The 19,913-nt window shown below is 37.8% G+C and overlaps 1 protein-coding gene across 1 annotated transcript in view; it reads right to left on the reverse strand.

The window, feature by feature from the left end:
• Positions 1-19,913, reverse strand: part of NXPE2 (neurexophilin and PC-esterase domain family member 2) — a 70,236-nt gene that overhangs the window by 7,714 nt on the left and 42,609 nt on the right. The window contains 2 exon segments of the mRNA XM_032639805.1: positions 2,803-2,872; positions 8,176-8,909. Of these exon segments, the coding sequence (XP_032495696.1) occupies positions 2,803-2,872; positions 8,176-8,909 (804 nt within the window).

The following is a 19,913-nucleotide window of genomic DNA, read 5'->3' on the forward strand; positions in this document are numbered from 1 at the left end:
CTATCCTTCTCAAACTCTTCCAAAATATAGCAGAGGGAGGAACACTCCCAAATTCCTTCTACGAAGCCACCATCACCTTGATACCAAAACCAGACAAGGATGTCACAAAGAAAGAAAACTACAGGCCAATATCACTGATGAACATAGATGCAAAAATCCTCAACAAAATACTAGCAAACAGAATCCAACAGCACATTAAAAGGATCATACACCATGATCAAGTGGGGTTTATTCCAGGAATGCAAGGATTCTTCAATATACGCAAATCTATCAATGTGATAAACTATATTAACAAATTGAAGGAGAAAAACCATATGATCATCTCAATAGATGCAGAGAAAGCTTTCGACAAAATTCAACACCCATTTATGATAAAAACCCTCCAGAAAGTAGGCATAGAGGGAACTTTCCTAAACATAATAAAAGCCATATATGACAAGCCCACAGCAAACATCATCCTCAATGGTGAAAAACTGAAAGCATTTCCACTAAGATCAGGAACAAGACAAGGTTGCCCACTCTCACCACTCTTATTCAACATAGTTTTGGAAGTTTTAGCCACAGCAATCAGAGAAGAAAAGGAAATAAAAGGAATCCAAATCGGAAAAGAAGAAGTAAAGCTGTCACTGTTTGCAGATGACATGATACTATACATAGAGAATCCTAAAGATGCTACCAGAAAACTACTAGAGCTAATCAATGAATTTGGTAAAGTAGCAGGATACAAAATTAATGCACAGAAATCTCTGGCATTCCTATATACTAATGATGAAAAATCTGAAAGTGAAATCAAGAAAACACTCCCATTTACCATTGCAACAAAAAGAATAAAATATCTAGGAATAAACCTACCCAAGGATACGAAAGACCTGTATGCAGAAAATTATAAGACACTGATGAAAGAAATTAAAGATGATACAAATAGATGGAGAGATATACCATGTTCTTGGATGGGAAGAATCAACATTGTGAAAATGACTCTACTACCCAAAGCAATCTACAGATTCAATGCAATCCCTATCAAACTACCACTGGCATTTTTCACAGAACTAGAACAAAAAATTTCGCAATTTGTATGGAAACACAAAAGACCCCGAATAGCCAAAGCAATCTTTAGAACGAAAAAAGGAGCTGGAGGAATAAGGCTCCCTGACTTCAGACTATATTACAAAGCAACAGTAATCAAGACAGTATGGTACTGGCACAAAAACAGAAAGACAGATCAGTGGAACAGGATAGAAAGCCCAGAGATAAACCCACGCACATATGGACACCTTATCTTTGATAAAGGAGGCAGGAATGTACAGTGGAGAAAGGACAGCCTGTTCAATAAATGGTGCTGGGAAAACTGGACAGGTACATGTAAAAGTATGAGATTAGATCACTCCCTAACACCATACACAAAAATAAGCTCAAAATGGATTAAAGACCTAAATGTAAGGCCAGAAACTATCAAACTCTTAGAAGAAAACATAGGAAGAACACTCTATGACATAAATCACAGCAAGATCCTTTCTGACCCACCTCCTAGAGTAATGGAAATAAAAACAAAAATAAACAAATGGGACCTAATGAAACTTCAAAGCTTTTGCACAGCAAAGGAAACCATAACCAAGACCAAAAGACAACCCTCAGAATGGGAGAAAACATTTGCAAATGAAGCAACTGACAAAGGATTAATCTCCAAAATTTACAAGCAGCTCATGCAGCTCAATAACAAAAAAACAAACAACCCCATCCAAAAATGGGCAGAAGACCTAAATAGACATTTCTCCAAAGAAGATATACAGAATGCCAACAAACACATGAAAGAATGCTCAACATCATTAATCATTAGAGAAATGCAAATCAAAACTACAATGAGATATCATCTCACACCAGTCAGAATGGCCATCATCAAAAAATCAAGAAACAATAAATGCTGGAGAGGGTGTGGAGAAAAGGGGACACTCTTGCACTGCTGGTGGGAATGTGAATTGGTTCAGCCACTGTGGAGAACAGTATGGAGGTTCCTTAAAAAACTACAAATAGAATTACCATATGACCCAGCAATCCCACTACTTGGCATATACCCTGAGAAAACCAAAATTCAAAGAGAGTCATGTACCAAAATGTTCATTGCAGCTCTATTTACAATAGCCAGGACATGGAAACAACCTAAGCGCCCATCATCGGATGAATGGATAAAGAAGATGTGGCACATATACACAATGGAATATTACTCAGCCTTAAAAAGAAATGAAATTGAGCTATTTGTAATGAGATGGATAGACCTAGAATCTGTCATACAGAGTGAAGTAAGTCAGAAAGAAAAAGACAAATACCGTATGCTAACACATATATATGGAATTTAAGGGAAAAAAATGTCATGAAGAACCTAGGGGTAAGATAGGAATAAAGACGCAGACCTACTGGAGAACGGACTTAAGGATATGGGGAGGGGGAAGGGTGAGTTTTGACAGGGCGAGAGAGAGTCATGGACATATACACACTAACAAACGTAGTAAGGTAGATAGCTGGGGGGAAGCAGCCGCAAGGCACAGGGATATTAGCTCGGTGCTTTGTGACAGCCTGGAAGGGTGGGATGGGGAGAGTGGGAGGGAGGGAGACGCAAGAGGGAAGACATATGGGAACATATGTATATGTATAGCTGATTCACTTTGTTGTAAAGCAGAAACTAACACACCATTGTAAAGCAATTATACCCCAATAAAGATGTTTAAAAAAAAAAAAAAAAAAAAAAAAAAAAAAGAAATAGCTCTTAAAGTAAGAATGTCCTTTAAATGGACAAATTATGAACACAGTAGACTTGTTACATGGCAAGACCTCGATGGAGGTAAAGTCCTTCATTATTTCAAGCCCCATGTAGGACCTTCAAGAAATGGGAAAGTAAAAGAGCCTGATAGCTGTCCAGACATTAAAGTAACAATGAATCATGGGGGACTTAGAGGGATCAAACCACTCTCAACTCTCTACAAATACTTTTTTCTTTATTTTGATATATTTTAGATATTTTGCAGGAAACAGACGGGCCAAGATTCTATAAAACTGTTCTCCTACTGATGACAAGAATGCAGAGATCCAGAGAGTCACTCACCTTCTTTGTGCAATTCATCAAATATATATCTCTTTGATTTTACCTTCCAAATGATTTTCTACCACAAGCCACCCTTTCCACATTTACCACTCGTAGTAATTCAGTTCTTCATGGACATTTTCCTAGGCAGGTACTTCTCTAACTCGACCGTGCATCAAAATCATCTAGAGTGCTTGTTACAACTCAGATTGCTGGGTTTCCTCTTCAGAGCTTCTGATTCGATAGTTCTGGGCACTTGAAGAGATCTCTGTATTTCCATGGTCATAGCAGCATTATTCGCAATAGCCATGATATGGGAACAACCTAAGTGTCTATCAATGGATAAGTGGGTAGAGAAAAATATGGTTTATATGTAACATAGCCTTAAGAAAGAAAGTCCTGCCATTTGCAACAATATGGATGACCTTGGAGGACATTTTGCTAAATGAAATAAGCCAGATATAGAAAGACAAATACTGCATGATCTCACTTTTATGTGGAATCTACAAAATCTGAACTCAGAGAGTAGAAACAGAATGGTGGTTGCCAAGAGTTGAGGGTTGGGGCAGCGGGGAGATGCCGGTTAAAGGGTACAAACTTTCAGTTATAAGATGACTAAGTTCTGGGGATCTAATGTACAGCATGGTGAGTATAGTTAATAATAATGTATTGTATACTTGAAATCTGCTAAGAAAGTAGATATTAAGAGTTCTCACCACACACACAAAAATGCAAATTATGTGAGGTCATGGATATGTTAATCAGCTTGATTTTAGTAATTGTTCTACAACGTACACGTGTATCCAAACATCATGTTGTACACCTTCAATAGATACAATTTTTATTTATCAATCATACCTCAATGAAGCTAGAAAAAATTAGTTCTGGGGCGGGGTCCACAAATTTGGGTTTCCAACAAACTCTCAAGTGATGCTGAGGCTGCTGATACAAGGACATTACTTTGAGAACTATGTCCTAGATTGTTACAATATTGCCTTTCTGCACCTTTGGGTTATCCCACCTAAATACATCCTCTGTGCTGCCTGTTTATTCCCCCACACCAAATCTTTCCATAACTTTCCATCATCAACCTGCAGGATAAGGACCAAGGTCCTCAACTGGCATAACACTTCCTACGAGTATCTACTTCTCCAGCCTCTCCTCCCTGCACTCTCCTTCACAAATCCCCCCAGGAGTCTATTTTCTGTTCTCTGTTATCTCCTTGAGAGCTCACTGTGCCAGGGCCTTGAAATATTATAGTGAATAAGTAGGTCAAATCTTATTCACTATAATATTTCAAGGCCCTGGCACAGTGAGTTTCACCTCAAGGTATAGGTCTTACCAATTAAGATGGTCACTTTACTGATCAATCAAATTCATTTCATCAGAATGAAATCCATCTGGGGGAAGGAAGGACTTCCAGGCCCAGAGCCACAGAGATCTCCAGGAGGGACAAAGGACACATTTTCAAAGATTGAGAGGGATTGCTGGAATCCCAGGAAAGGATTCTTTTAGGTCAAGTGAAAAATATTTTCTTTATCAAGGGCATCTGAGGGCTGGAAAGCAGAGAGGCTGGGGTGTCTGGACAGTGATGGCTGCATAGAGCGATGGAGTCATGGGAGACTGTGCTATAGCCTACCGACTTTAGAATAGGGGATAGAGGGATTCCAGTTCTGACTGCCACTTACTAGATGCTACCGACACTGGCCAACCATAGTCACTCCAGAGTATCTTACTGAGGCGCCTATCAGACCTCTATTTGGCACAAATTAAAATTTGTCTCAGTGGAAAACTTGAACTTGAAACATTGATTCTTCTACATCCATTCCAGGTAAGGTTGAAGTTGACAAAAGAGACCAATAGCAAGCTACCTCGTAAATTTGGTTACCAAAGCGAAACTTTGATGGGACCTTAAATTTAGGATTAAAAATATGTACTCATGGGGCTTCCCTGGTGGCGCAGTGGTTGAGAGTCCACCCGCCGTTGCAGGGGACACATGTTCGTGCCCCAGTCTGGGAAGATCATATGTGCCATGGAGCAGCTGGGCCCGTGAGCCATGGCCGCTGAGCCTGCACATCCGGAGCCTGTGCTCTGCAACAGGAGAGGCCACAACAGTGAGAGGTCTGTGTACCGCAAAAACACACACAAAAAAACAACAAAAAAATATGTACTCATGGTATAAAGGCAATCATTTCAATGTGTCTTGTCTTAGTATTGAGTGTGCTTGTGTATCACATTTCAGAAGGGGTCCATAGTATTAGAAACATAACAGAAACGGAAAGAATTGTCAACAACTTGTTGCCTGTGTGATGTGTTCTCATGTGATACCTCTTGTTTATTTTCCTATCATGATTTTCAATAAAACTCTTAAATTAAGAAGAAAAAAGACTTTTTTAACTTTGAAGAAGTGACTATCTGAGGAGGTAGCATCTGATTGATTCTGCAGTTAGGGTTGGGAGAGAGAACCCTGGTAGGAAAATGTATTTACTTTGTGACAAATGAAAGAGAAACAGGCTTAGTCCCTGGACTTGTGGGAAAGAAAGATGCCACAGAACCTGGCGTGGGCCTAAGAAGGGGCACTAAAGCTTAGTGATAGAATGATCCGTGAGAGTTCTTGGATCCAGAATCACCAATGAAGCCAACTGTTCCTTGTGTGGGCACTAAATCACCTTTGAGAAGATTGAGATATCTACTTCCATGCATTGGTGGGGGGGGGCAGGCGGGGGGGGGGGATGGAGGCAGGGGAGAATAGATGGTTTGAATAGAGCAGGGGATCCAGGAAGTAAATGTGTCTTTTGGGAAGTAAAATGGGGTCAGGCAGATTATTGTCATGAACATAGCTCACCTGAGAAGCATGATTAGACCCAAAATACAGATCTGCAGATCTGCCAGACCAGGGACTTAGCATTTCCTGAGAGCGGCCAGGAGAGTGTGCAAGGAGAGCTCCTCCAACCCAAGCTGCAAGGAGGACCATCTCAAGAGGGAGCAGATGTGGTCAACAAGGAATATGGAATCAGCACAGGTAGTCTCTGCCCATAGCGTTAAGACATGGTTCTGAGACCTTCAAGACAGGGAGGTCTCTGTCTTTGCAATTATTTAGGCCTTTATGTCTCCATGATTATGTCTCCTTCAGTTTTCAGTAAAATATTTATTTGAAAAAGTCCAGCCTCTTTTGGCTGAGCCATAGGATAAATGGGTTTTTTCACACCTTGACCAAGAAAACAAAAAGAAGTAAAGGTGACCTAGGAGTGGAAAGGAAATCCTGTAGCCAGGTAAGGTCTGTTGTATCCTACCCCCTCCCCTTGTGTCATCATAATGTTTGAATTGGATTTGAACTTGAATTTCCAGGATATTGTGATATCCAACTTGCTCTTCTCGAAAACCAAGGCCTTTCTACAACTATGGAACCACAATCCCTGAAAATGATCCATTAAATAGGTGGTCCAGGACTTCCATGGCAGTCCAGTGGTTAGGACTCTGTGCTCCCAATGCAGGGAGCACAGGTTTGATCCCTGGTTGGGGAACTAAGATCCTGCATGCCGCACGGTGCAGCCAATAAATACATAAATAAATAAGTGGTCCACAGTCAAGTAATTTTGGGAAATGATTTGTGTTCCACCCCACTTGAAGGAATAGAGACTAAAGTTAAGAGATACTCTAAGGCTCTGCCTACTCGCCTGACCTCCTTTCTCCCTCTCTTATTGCATTCCAGCCTCCCTGATCCTCCTCATGGTTCCTGGAACATTCTAGCATGCCATTGCTTCAGGTTCTATTCCTCTTCCTGAAATAGTGCTCCCCCCGTAATTCACAAGACTCTCTTCTTCACTTCATTCAGGTTACTGTTCAAGTGACCCATCCTCAGATTGGTGCTCAAGACAGGTCTTACCTGACCACGCTTTTAAAATAGCATTCACCATCACATTCAGATCTCTTCTTATTCTGATGACTTTATACTACAAATCTATTTATTTATTGGTTTGTTGTCTTTCTACCCAACTACAATGTTAAATTATCAACCCCTAGAGCTGTGTCTGGAATATAAAATGTGCTATTTATAAATTGAATGAATGAATGGTGAAAAAAATAGTTGCAGTTATTGCCTCACAGAGCTTACAATTTAACAGAGGGTATAAAAATATATATCTGAAATTTAATAGTGTAATGAGTATTATGATTGGGGAAGAATAGAATTCAGTGGAAGAGTATGGGCCTAGCATTTTACCCAAACACAGAGGAAATGGTGTTTAGATGAAAGCTTGTGAAATGCCAGAGCTTAGAGACACCACAGTCCGTTTGTGAAATTAAAGGAGTTCAATTTGACAGAGAGCAAGGCAGCAGAAAGGTGAGATAAGGGGCTTCAGAGCTAGGTAAGTCCTTGTAAACATATTAAAGAGTTTGAATTTCATCCTTAGAGCAATGGGATCATATTGTTTTGAGCAAGTAAAACATTAGTCTGGGTGTGGAGTGGATAGGAAGGAAACAAGGCTGTGAGCAAGGAAACATCTCTGAAGATTGTTGTAATAATCTAATTGAGGTAGGATGATAGTTTATACAAGGATAGGCAACAGCAATAGAGTGAAATGGCTTGGTTCAGGAGATACTTGGGAGGTACAATTCACAGGATTTGGTGATTCATTTGATGTAAAGGGTGAGGTAGACTAAATAATGATAGCATTCCTTCCCCTTGGGTTTGTTGTTTGTTTTGGGGGTTTTTTTGTTGTTGTTGTTCTTTTTTTTTATTTTTGCATAGCATCCATTAACACTCTATAGGATTGGTATTCCATGGAACACATTATAGAAAATACTGGTCTCCAGAAAAGTTCTGAATCTGGAAGTATTACAAACTCTGGAGAACTATAGACCTACATGAATTGCTTCATTGGTTGTACTCCTTTTAGCAAATAGTTCAGGATGAATAAAACCACAGTTGTAGAGGTGACCTGTATGAGACCCTGTGAATATATTACCATCTGCACTGAATCTCTGATTATAAACTAGTCAACATAAGGGAGCTTGATTAAGAAAAGTTATTAGGCAGTGTTGTTCTGAAACTAAGTCTCCCTCTTTGTATTGATGATTGTGTTTGAAGGCCCGTTTACCTGCGGAAAATGATCCATTCTTTCTCTCTAAGATAGGAAATATTTGCATTCCTGGTGGTCACGTGGGTCCGTGCCTCACAGGGAACACATGGAGGCTTCACACAGTAGAAGGCTTCCTGGTCACGATAGTGCAGGTTCTCGCACAGTTCAGCACTTGAATTTAAAACCAGGGCGCGATCAGTATTGACATGGGAGGTGCCATTGGCAAACTGGCCTGTGAAGATCACCCTGTCATAGCCTTGGTTCCTTGCCCTCCAGAGAGCCAACACCCCTTCACTGGGGAGGATGAGCAGGACAGACAGAGACACCCGGCCCTCCCAGAACAGGGTGAAGCTGACAAGGTAGGTGCCATTGTTGCAGTCTGTCACCTTTCCCGAAGTGCCTGCCTTCAGAGCTGGGGAGGACATCCTGGCCGTCAGGAAATCCCCGCCATATTCCTTTCTGCGTCCCAAGTGGTCCCTCATCTCCAGCAGGACGTCTAGCTGATCCCCCCTGCCGTATGTGTCTTGAGGGCTGAGGAGGGTGGCTTTGCTGTGTGTGGCACTGGTGGTGGAGCTCACATGGGAGAAGGGTCTGGGTGGGATCAGCTGGTCTAGCTTCTCCATGATCCCCTTTATTCTCAGCTCAGTCTCTGTTGGTGAAAATTCTGGATCCAGTGGTGCTTCTGGGTAGAAGGACTTTCTGAAGGTGTTCCAATGATTTAGAGAGATAGGGTTTCTCAAGCCGAACAAGAACTGAAGTACTAAGAGAAAAGGGTTATATTATCAGCAAATAATATGGCTTGGTTTTCAACATAAATTATTATGGTTTAGTTTACATACATTTCAGTAGATGCAATCACATATCAAAAATGGATTCTAACCAGTTTTCCGTTTTGGAATCACAGGATTAATTTCCATGAAATGTGACTTCCTGTGCTGCCAGCTGATGATTTCCTCTAGAAGTCATTGGCTTAAAACTTAAATATATAGAATAATTATATACTATTTGATGATTGGATTTTTGTGTTTCCCTTCACCATCTCCTTATCTGGCCTATTTTTCTTTATGCAAATCGTATAGCCATATTATAGACAATATGGAAAACAGCATATTTTTAAAAATATGATCCTACATAAGCTTTGCTATCTTTATAGTATTTTTTAATTATTATGTCCTTTCTTTTTCCTTCTAGACATATATTTTATCTAGTTGTAATCATACTAAAAATATAGTTCTAATACTTTTTTGCAGATAATACCATGGTTTATAAACGTTTTAATATTGTTACATACTTTCATGATCATTTTTAGTGATTACATGATACTCCATCAAGAGGATGTAAAATGGGTCGTGTGGCCAATGATATTGGACAATTGGATTATAGCTATTCATCTCCATTTTACATCACATTTGGATATTTTCCAACTTTTCATGTACAAGATTACTTCCTTATGATGGATTACTTCCTTATGATGGATTCCCAGGGATGGAAGTACCAGATCATATATTATTGAATTAAGTTATCATTCAACCAAAGTATAAATATAAACATTTTTATTCTTCTTGACTGTCAAATATATTCTCAAGAGTTTATATTGCCACCAGCAATATGTAAGACTAGCTGTCATGCCACACCAGTGTCTCTTTTATCATTGCAGCAAAGTGTAAGAGTTATGTATAATGCTCCTTAACAAGAGTACTGAGAGACATATTTAGTCATATCCAAAGTTTGTTTAGCTGACAATGAATGCCATGAATTCACCTGGACAATGAGGTAATTGGAGGAAATATTACTACCAATTTAAGTCTGTTCAGGTCCCAGGAATCTCTCAAGCTCCATGGAAGTACATTTAGCCATGGCCTAAAATGACATAGGTGAAGCTGGGTCTGGAAACCACCCCTGTTTGTTTCTTAATTGGCCTGTTTGTGTTTTGCTTTGTTTTGCTTTTTAAGTCGACTGCTGTTTAATATTTATACAGAAAGGCTTGAAGCCCAGGTGTCTTATTTCCCCTGTCATAACTATAGTCAAAGATTTTTCTGGAACAAGATATTTAGTTATGCCAAAACAATTATATAACATCACATATATCATATTCTAATAATTGGATCGTTGCCTGAATAAAAGAGTCATACAAAATCCATTTTCTGACTGACGAGTTTGGATAGCTGTCTGCTCACCAAGAGAAAGGAGCTGGATATCTCAATTAAGTCTCCCTTACAAAATTCATCACTTTAAATACTGGTGGTTAAATTGTAAAACATTGTCATTAAAACTATTTGCAAGGGCAGGACAGGACTAAAGAAGCAGTCGTAGAGAATGGACTTGAGGATACGGGGACAGGGAAGGGTAAGCTGGGACAAAGTGAGTATCATTGACATATATACATTACCAAATGTAAAATAGATAGCTCGTGGGAAGCAGCCACATAGCTGAGGGAGATCAGGTTGGTGCTTTGTGACCACCTAGAGGGGTGGGATAGGGAGGGTGGGAGGGAGATGCAAGAGGGAGGAGATATGGGGATATATATATATATATATATATATATATATATATATATATATGTATAGCTGATTCACTTTGTTATAAAGCAGAAACTAACAAACCATTGTAAAGCAATTATGCTCCAATAAAGATGTTAAAAAAATAAAATAAATTATTTGCAAATGTGACAGGTGAAAATGGAGATGTACTATTGTTTTAAATTACATTTATTTTAATACTAGTGTGTTTCAACTTTATTTTCCCTCAAACACTGGTTTTACTAATATATCCCTTCTCTTCAATATGGTGTATTTCCTTTGTTGATTTTTTAATTTTGATTTCAATGTTTTTTAAATTTCTCGGTTGACATCAATTCTTTATATAACAAACATCTTAATATTTAGTCTCTCAATTTTGCAGAAAATATTTTATCAGTTCATATCTTGACATTTTTTAAAGTATTTAAATTTATAGTTAAACCACTGAAAAACTCCTTTGTGACATAATTCTATTGCTTCTAATCTTAGACGGTTCTCCAAACTTTCATTATCTAAGTATTCAATTCTATTTTTTTAAACAAGAAAATGTTTATTTAGTGGATAAAAATACACTATCAATTTTGAGAAAATATTGGAGAAATATTTTGAGAAAATATTTGTTCTATAGGAATTAGCACTACTGGAAAATCATGAAAATACATCACTTCAAATTATAAACAAGTACATTTGTACTAAGTTTATCAGGTACAAAGTGAAGAGAGAAATCGGCTATTTTATTAAGGAAAAATCTGGTCAGCCAAACTAGATCACTTAGACTACCCAAATTCATTCTAATTAGATTTAGTTAAATTAGCAGGATAATTACATGTTTTGAATTTATTTTTACATTTTATTACATTATTGTCATCCTTTTTTATTATCATGTATGATCATAATTTCACTATCTGGTAAATAATTGCTTCCAAAAAGTTTTTTCTCTTAAATAGAATAACAATTGTGTTACTTCTTGTTAAGATCATAGCATATTTAAATTAACAAATTAAACACCTAATGGTTTGGTTAATATCTACCTATGAAATTTTTTTTTAAACTAACTGGGTTGCCCGTGCACTTGATGAACTGGTTGACTTCAGGGCTGATAAAGCAGACGTTGTCAGAGCAGTCATGAAACTGACTGTTGGCAAAGTACTCAAAGGCAAACCCAATAATATGGTCACTGAGCCAGGTTGGAGGATCCAATAGTGAGACATCTGTTTGCCACAGCAGACTGTCCATGTAACTGAAGACTACTGGAGCAATCTTGTACTGACTAGAGCTGCTCAGAAATTCCAGAAACTGCCTCAGTCCTCACCAATCCAACCAGCCTTCAGGCACCTCTGTATTGGTCAGAAAGCCGGAAGTGGGTTTTAGGGTAAACAAGTCTAAAAGCTTAACTTTGAATTAGCCTGTGTACATGAATTTATGCTTCATTCTGTGTTTTTCCTCATACCTTTCAATGTGTGTGTATAAACCAAAAGAACTAAATGCTTTAAAATATTTGGAAAGTTAACCAGAAAGCACACTTGTAATGTATTCAAACAGTTGTGATCATACATATATATCAAAAGTATTAAGTAAGTAGATTTAGATAAAGAACAATCAAGTTACCTGTGAAATTATTAAGAGAGTTCTACTACCAAACATGAACTCATGCCATATTACTATTAGTTTTCTACTCCTGACTATACATTTTCAGTTTTACTCCTTTATTTTCTCTCCTCTCCTTTCTTCTCCTTTCCCCTCCTCTTTTTTCCCTCCTTTGCTCCCTCCCTCCTTCATTTCTCTTTTTTTCCTTCCCTCCCTTTCTTCTTCCATAAAATATGTAGTGAATCCATGCTATGCACCCTGTATTGTGTTAGCTGTGGAGACATGTGGAGACAAAAGCAAGACACACCCAATCTCCTCTTAACAACAATTTTATATTTTAAATTGGAAGACTTAGATGGAAATTGGGAAATAAAATGAAACATTACAGTATTATTAACAATAATGATTAGCAAATGTTTTCTATGCGTTGATGCTGTTCTAACCATTTTAATTGTATTTTCTAATTTATCCTCACAACAACCCTATGAAACTAGTAGAACTGCTTCCCCTCTTCTACAGACAGTGAAACTGAGGCCCTGAGAAAGTTAAATAACTTGGCCAGGGATGCAGAGCTAGTAAGTGGTGGGAAGTGTGATTCAAAAGCAGGGAGGTGGGCTCCAGAACCTGTAGTCTTAACCACTAAATTGTAATACACACTAGAGAAGTTCTTTGGTTGACAAGAAGGGAATAAATTAAACAGCTTAGCTGGTTTATTTTGACCATAAATTTTTAATATATATGTATTTTGTGCCTTATACATAAGTATAATTTTGACGTAGCTTAGCAGTGAAACTTTCATCTTAATGTGGTTACTATGGGTTGTTTTACTAAGTTTTAGTTCATATTTATACGTATGGAATCCAGTTCTGCTTGAAAATATGCTCCAAAATTTGACTGCAGGACTAGAAGTTGCTTTGGCTACAAAGTAGATTGATCAAATAAACCTTCCAAATAAATAGCTTTTCAGATGGGTTTGGCAAAGGATATGTGTGTAGTAAAGATAAATTTCATGTTTAAGCAATGGTAGACTCTTCCCTTGGGAAAGGATGGTTAGTATTGCACAGCTAGCATTTCCCACGGCAATTTTGAGATAAATAAGGGAATATTTCAGTGTGGGAACTGATGTGCTATCTACAGCTACAGCCCTATCTAAAAGCTCATATTTCAGATTCTACAGATAGATGCTTCAGTTTCCATGTGTGTGTGTGTATTATATATGTATCAAGTGGTTTCTATTTTTTTTCACATGAAAATGTGCCAAATTATCCTAGAGGGGAAAAAAAAGGGTTCTTTGTATATTTTGGATAACAGTTCTTTGTCAGATGTATCTTTTGCAAATACTTTCTCTGTCTGCAGCTTTTCTTCTCATTCCCTTGCCTTTCATAGAGCACAAGTTTTTAATTTTAAAGATGTCCAGATTATGAATTATTTCCTTCATGGATTGTGCCTTTGGTATGATATCTAAAAAGTCATCTCCATACCCAAGGTCAGTTAGGTTTTCTCCTTTGTTATCTCCTAGAAGTTTTATAGTTTTGCATTTTATATTTAGGTCTATGATTCATTTTTAGTTAATTTTTGGAAAGGGTGTAAGCTCTGTGTCTAGATTTATTTATTGTTTTTGTATGGATGAGTGACCAGTTGTTCCAGTACCAGTTATTGAAAAGGCTGTCTTTGCTCCATTGTCAAGCATCAGCTGACTTTATTTATGTGGGTCTGTTTCTGGAGTCTCTTTTCTGTTCCCTTGACTTGTTCATCATTCTTTCACCAATAATATCATACTGCCTTGATTACTGTAGCTTTATAGTAATTCTTGAAGTCAGGTAGTGTCAGTCCTCTGACTCTGTTCTTTAATATTGATTTGTCTACCCTGGGGGTTTTGCCTCTCCATATAAACTTTAGAATCAGTTTTTCATATTTTATATGACTGGATTTTGTCATTCTTTTGTCTATCTAGATTCAATCAAGTGGATAGAAAGATCTACTCTACTGGTTCTTATGGTAAAGATACTCTTTGCCCTCTATACTGATCTTAATAATAATTTTAATTTAACTAATTATTTCTGATTAATTATGAAAGGAAGTACACAATTATTATTTGCAGCTGATATGATTATATACCCATAAAAACCAATTTAGTGAAAAGAACAAATGTGTAAACTTATTATTACAAAAAGTGAATAATTTGAAAGATATATAAGTAGAACTCCATGGGCATCTAAAAGAGATTGCTGCAAACTTGGCCTCAGACTGTTAAAAATGGCTTCGTGAGGGGAAAATGAGAATTATTGTTTAATGGTCACAGAGTTTCTATTTGGAGCAATGAAAATGTTTTGGAAATGTTATTAATGCCATTGTACTATAAATGTTATATATGTTATATATAACATTTATAAATGTTATTAATGCCATTGTACTATACACTTTAAAATGGTGAAAATGTTAAAGTTTTATGTCATATTTAACCACAATTTTTACAATTAATAATGTAATGTACCCAACATCATTGAATTATATACTTTAAATAGATGAATAGTATGTTATGTAAGTTATATCTCAATAAAGCTTTTTTTTTCCTTAAAGAATTGCTTCACGGGGACTTCCTTGGTGGTGCAGTGGTTAAGAATCCGCCTGCCAGTGCAGGAGACACGGGTTTGAGCCCTGGTGTAGGAAGATCCCACATGTCGCGGAGCAACTAAGCCCATGTGCCACAACTACTGAGCCTGCACTCTAGAGCCCGTGAGCCACAACTACGGAGACCACGTGCCACAACTACTGAAACCCGCATGCCTAGAGCCGGTACTCTGCAACAAGAGAAGCCACCACAATGAGAAGCCATGCACTGCAATGAAGAGTAGCCCCAGCTCGCCACAACTAGAGAAAGCCCATGCACAGCAATGAAGACCCAACACAGCCATAAATAAATAAATAAACAAACAAACAAATAAATAAATAATTTTTTTAAAAGAATTGCTTCACAGAGCTGATGACATTTGATTCTCAAAAGATGAGAGGAAGGTTACTAGATAAAGAGGAGGATTTTTAGGCAGAGCTATTCTTGGCACTGAGATTTTTTTCCTTTCAGAAAAAAAACTTTATCTTTACTACATATCTGTAAACTGTGGCCATACGTCCAGAACCATTAATCTTCCATCAAGAACAATTCTTTGAGTCAAGAAGGAAATTAATGTCAAAAAGAAAAGAAAAAAGAGCAAAAAGTCTAACCTAAATATTTAAAGGGCTTGGAGCAGCTCTGAGGAGCAAACTAATAAGCAGAATCAGCCATCCTGGTTTCCTTCTTTCTGACAATGGTTTTCATTAATTATAGCTATGCAATTCTGCTTCCTGAGTTCTTTATAAAAACAAATATCCTACAGTTCTTATGTTAAAAAGATCCCAATAACAACCAAATTAAAGGAGAGTCTAGGCTAACAGATGATAAAGACATTGTGGAAGATTTTGAAGAACTGTAACATTCTTCTTGACATGGGACTTCCAGAGCGGAGTTTTCATCTGATTACTCAGGGCTAAGATGTGTTTATTCTTGGTTTTATTAGGATTCTTGTTTTCAGGATTCATTTCCCAACACTGGGTGCTTAATGATTGAGGAGACAAACTCTGAAGTTAAAGAGGTGGGGATCTTCTCCACTAGCCAGAGGTCATGCCTGAGACGCTGGAACCCAGGCTTAGTATCATTCTGAGAGTGAGGTTGCTGAGGACTCAGGATAGATAGCTTAATAAGACATGAGATATTCCTAGAAAATAAAAACGTCTCCTTCAACCCTGATACAGTGATTACATACTACCATAAAAAGAGCAGTAAGTTTTGATTCCTGGTATCACCATTTACTACTTTTGTGATTATGCATTCGATGAAGCTTCATTTCCTCACTCTTAAAGTAGGGTTCTTTACACATGGGACATTTGTGTTGAGAGATAATAATAGAATAGACTTATTTAGTTTCAGGTGTGCCTTTTAAAAATAGCAAATCACTGGCTCTTTAAAAATTTTTTACTCCAGAATGAGAACCTTACCTACCCCTAACTATCATCTCTTTGGAAATTGGGATACAATTTCTCTTTTTAGTTCAAGCATACCTTGGTATTTTGCATAAGGCATTGGGGTAACAAAGGAAGTGTTAGAGGCAAGAGTCATGGAAAGGCATGATGTTGAGAGACAAGGGCAGATTCTACACCTTTGTCTTGTTTCCAATCACCTCATTTTCAAGTACATCCTGATTCTAACTAGATTCACCAAATTTAGGTAAGACAGGAACTGGTGTGAGCAGATCTCAGGTATATATGCTGTTTTTGTTTTGTTTCATTTAACTAAAATACAGTAAAATTGACTTTGTTTAATGTACAATTCTATGAGTTTTGACACGGTCTAGATTTGTGTAAGCACCATCACAATCAGAAAAGAGACCAGTTTCATCGTCCCCAAACACTGGCCCTTTGTAATAACATGCTCCCTCCTCCCCTAACCTTTGGCAACCACTGATCTATTCTCCATAGCTATAGTTTCACCTCTTTTCCATAAATGTCACATAAATGGAATCACGTATGTGATCTTTTTTATTTCGGCTGCAGTTGGGTCTTCGTTGCTGTGCGCGGGTTTTCTCTAGTTGCCGTGAGTGGGGGCTATTCTTCGTTGTGGTGCATGGGTTTCTCATTGCAGTGGCTTCCCTTGTTGCAGAGCATGGGCTATAGTCACGAGGGCTTCAGTAGTTGCAGCACGCAGGCTCAGTAGTTGCTGCATGTGGGCTTTAGGGAGTGCAGGCTTCAGTAGTTGTGGTGCATGGCCTCAGTAGCTGTGGCTCGCGGGTTCTAGAGCACAGGCTCAGTAGCTGTTGCTCACGGGCTTAGTTGCTCCACAGCATGTGGGATCTTCCCAGACCAGGGACCGAACCCGAGTCCCCTGCATTCCCAGGTGGATTCTTAACCACTGCGCCACCAGGGAAGTCCCTATGTGACCTTTTGAGACCAGCTTCTTTCCATCAGCGTATTGCCCTTGAGATTTGTCCATATTGCTGAGTGTCAGTAGTTTGTTCATTTGCATTGCTGAGCAACATTCCATTGTATGGATGTACGAGTTTGTTTATCAATTGGCTTACTAAAGAACATTTGGGCTGTATCCAGTTTGGGGCAATTATGAATAGAGCTGCTATGAACATTCATGCACAGGTTTTGTGTGAATATGAGTTCTCATTGCTCTATGATTTTGCCCTGAAGGGAAGCTTTGGCAATGCCTGAGGGACATTTTTGGGTTTGGGGGGTTTTGTTGGGGGAATTTTTTTTTTCTTCATTTTATTTTTTTTAAATTTTATTGGAGTACAGTTGATTTACAATGTTGTGTTATTTTCAGGCATACAGCATAGTGATTCAGTCATACATATACATATATTCAATCTTTTACAGATTCTTTTCCCATATAGGTTATTACAGAATATCCCTGTGCTATACAGTAGGTCCTTGTTGGTTATCTGTTTTATATATGGTAGTGTGTGTATGTTAATCCCTAGCTCCTAATTTATCCCTCCCCTCCACATTTCCTCTTTGGTCACCGTAAGTTTTTTTTTGAAATCTGTGAGTCTATTTCTGTCTTGTAAACAAGTTCATTTATATCATTTTTTAAAAAAATTAGATTCCACATATGAGTGATATCATATAATATTTGTCTTTTTCCATCTGACTTACTTCACTTAGTATGACAATTTCTAGGTCCATCCTTGCTGCTACAAGTGGAATTTTTTGTTCTTTTTTATGGCTGAGTAATATTCCAATGTATATAGGTACCACATCTTCTTTATCCATTCATCCATTGATGGACATTTAGATTGGTTTCCTGTCCTGGCTATTGTAGATACTGCTGCAATGAACATTGGGGTGCATTTATCTTTTCGAATTATGGTTTTCTCTGGATATATGCCTAGGAGTGGGATTGCTGGACTATATGGTAGTCCTATGTTTAGTTTTTTAATGAACCTCCATACTGTTCTCCATAGTGGCTGTTACCAATTTACATTCCCACCAACAGTGTAAGAGGGTTCCCTTTTCTCTACAGCCTCTCCAGCATTTATTGTTTGTAGATGTTTTGGTGATGGCCATTCTGACCAATGTGAGGTAATACCTCATTGTAGTTTTGATTTGCATTTCTCTGATAATTAATGATGTTGAGCATCTTTTCATATGATTTTTGGTTATCTCTGAGGGACATTTTTGATTGTCACAACTAAAGCAGAGTGGGAGTTTGTTGGGGGTGGGGAGGCTGAAGAGTTGCTACTATCATCTAGTGGGTAGAAGTCAAGGTGCATTATCTGACAATGCACAGGACAGCCCCCAACAACAAAAACTGATTGGACCAAAATATCAATAGTTCTACAGTTGAGAGACCTGCTCTACAGGAAATACCTGAGTGGGAATTACAAGGGTATATGGTAAGTAGGTGTATTTTTAACTTTACAAGAAACAGCCAGACTGTTTTCCAGAGTGGGTATATTTTTTGGCATTCTCACCAGCAATGAGAGTTCCAGGAGTTCCACATTCTTACCAGCAGTTGATATTGCAGGGTTTTCTTTAGTTGCATTTTTTGCCATTCTACTAGGTACATAGGGACAGCTCATCAGAGTTTTTATTTGGATTTCATTAATGGCAAACCATATTGATTATATATGTTTTAATTTGCTTATTTGCTAGCCATATATCCTCTTTGGTAAAGGATCTATTCAAGTTTTGGGGCCCAATTGTTAATTGAATTGTTTGCTTTCTTACTGTTGAATTTTGAGAGTTTCTTATACAGTTGACCCTTGAACAATGTGGGGGCTGGGGTACCAACCCTCCACACAATCGAAAATCCGAGTATAACTTATAGTCAGCCCTTGGTATATGCAATTCCTCCACATCCTTGGTTCCACATCAATGGATTCAACCAACAGCAGATCGTGTAGTACTGTCATGTTTACTATTGAAAACATCCTCATGTAAGTGGACCTGTGCTGTTCAAACCCATCTTATTTAAGGGTTCGCTGTATATTATGGATACAAGTGCTTTGTTGATTGTGTGATTTGCAAATATTTTCTCCCGGTCTGTAGCTTGTCTTTTCATTCTCTCAACAGTGTCTTTCACAAAGGAAAATGTTTTAATTTTGATGAAGTCCCATTTATCACTTTTTAATTTTATGGGTTGCATTTTTAGTTTTATACTTAAGAAATCTGACTAACCACAGGTTGTTAAGATTTTCTGTTTTCCTTAAAACTTTTGTGGATTTAGACTTTATATTTAGATCTCTGATCCACTTGAGTTAATTTTTGTATAAGGTGTGAGGTTTAGGTTGATATTCATTTATTACCATATAGATGGCTGATTGTTCTAACCATATTGTAAAATTTTCATTTTTCCATTGAATTGCCTTTCTACATTCATCAAAAATCAAGTAGCCATATTTGTATGGCTACATTCCTGGAATTTCTATTCTGTTTTACTCGTCTTTGTATCCATCCCTTCATTAATTCTGTACTGTGTCAACTATTGTAGCTTTATAGTAAGTCTTGAAATTTTTTAGTGTGGCCTCCAACTTTATTCTTCTGTTTAAAATTTGTTTTGTCTATGCTAGTTCCCTTGCTTTTCCATATAAATTTTAGAATCATCTTGTC

This window comes from Phocoena sinus, chromosome 8 (assembly GCF_008692025.1).
Source record: "Phocoena sinus isolate mPhoSin1 chromosome 8, mPhoSin1.pri, whole genome shotgun sequence".
NCBI classification, from domain to species: domain Eukaryota; kingdom Metazoa; phylum Chordata; class Mammalia; order Artiodactyla; family Phocoenidae; genus Phocoena; species Phocoena sinus.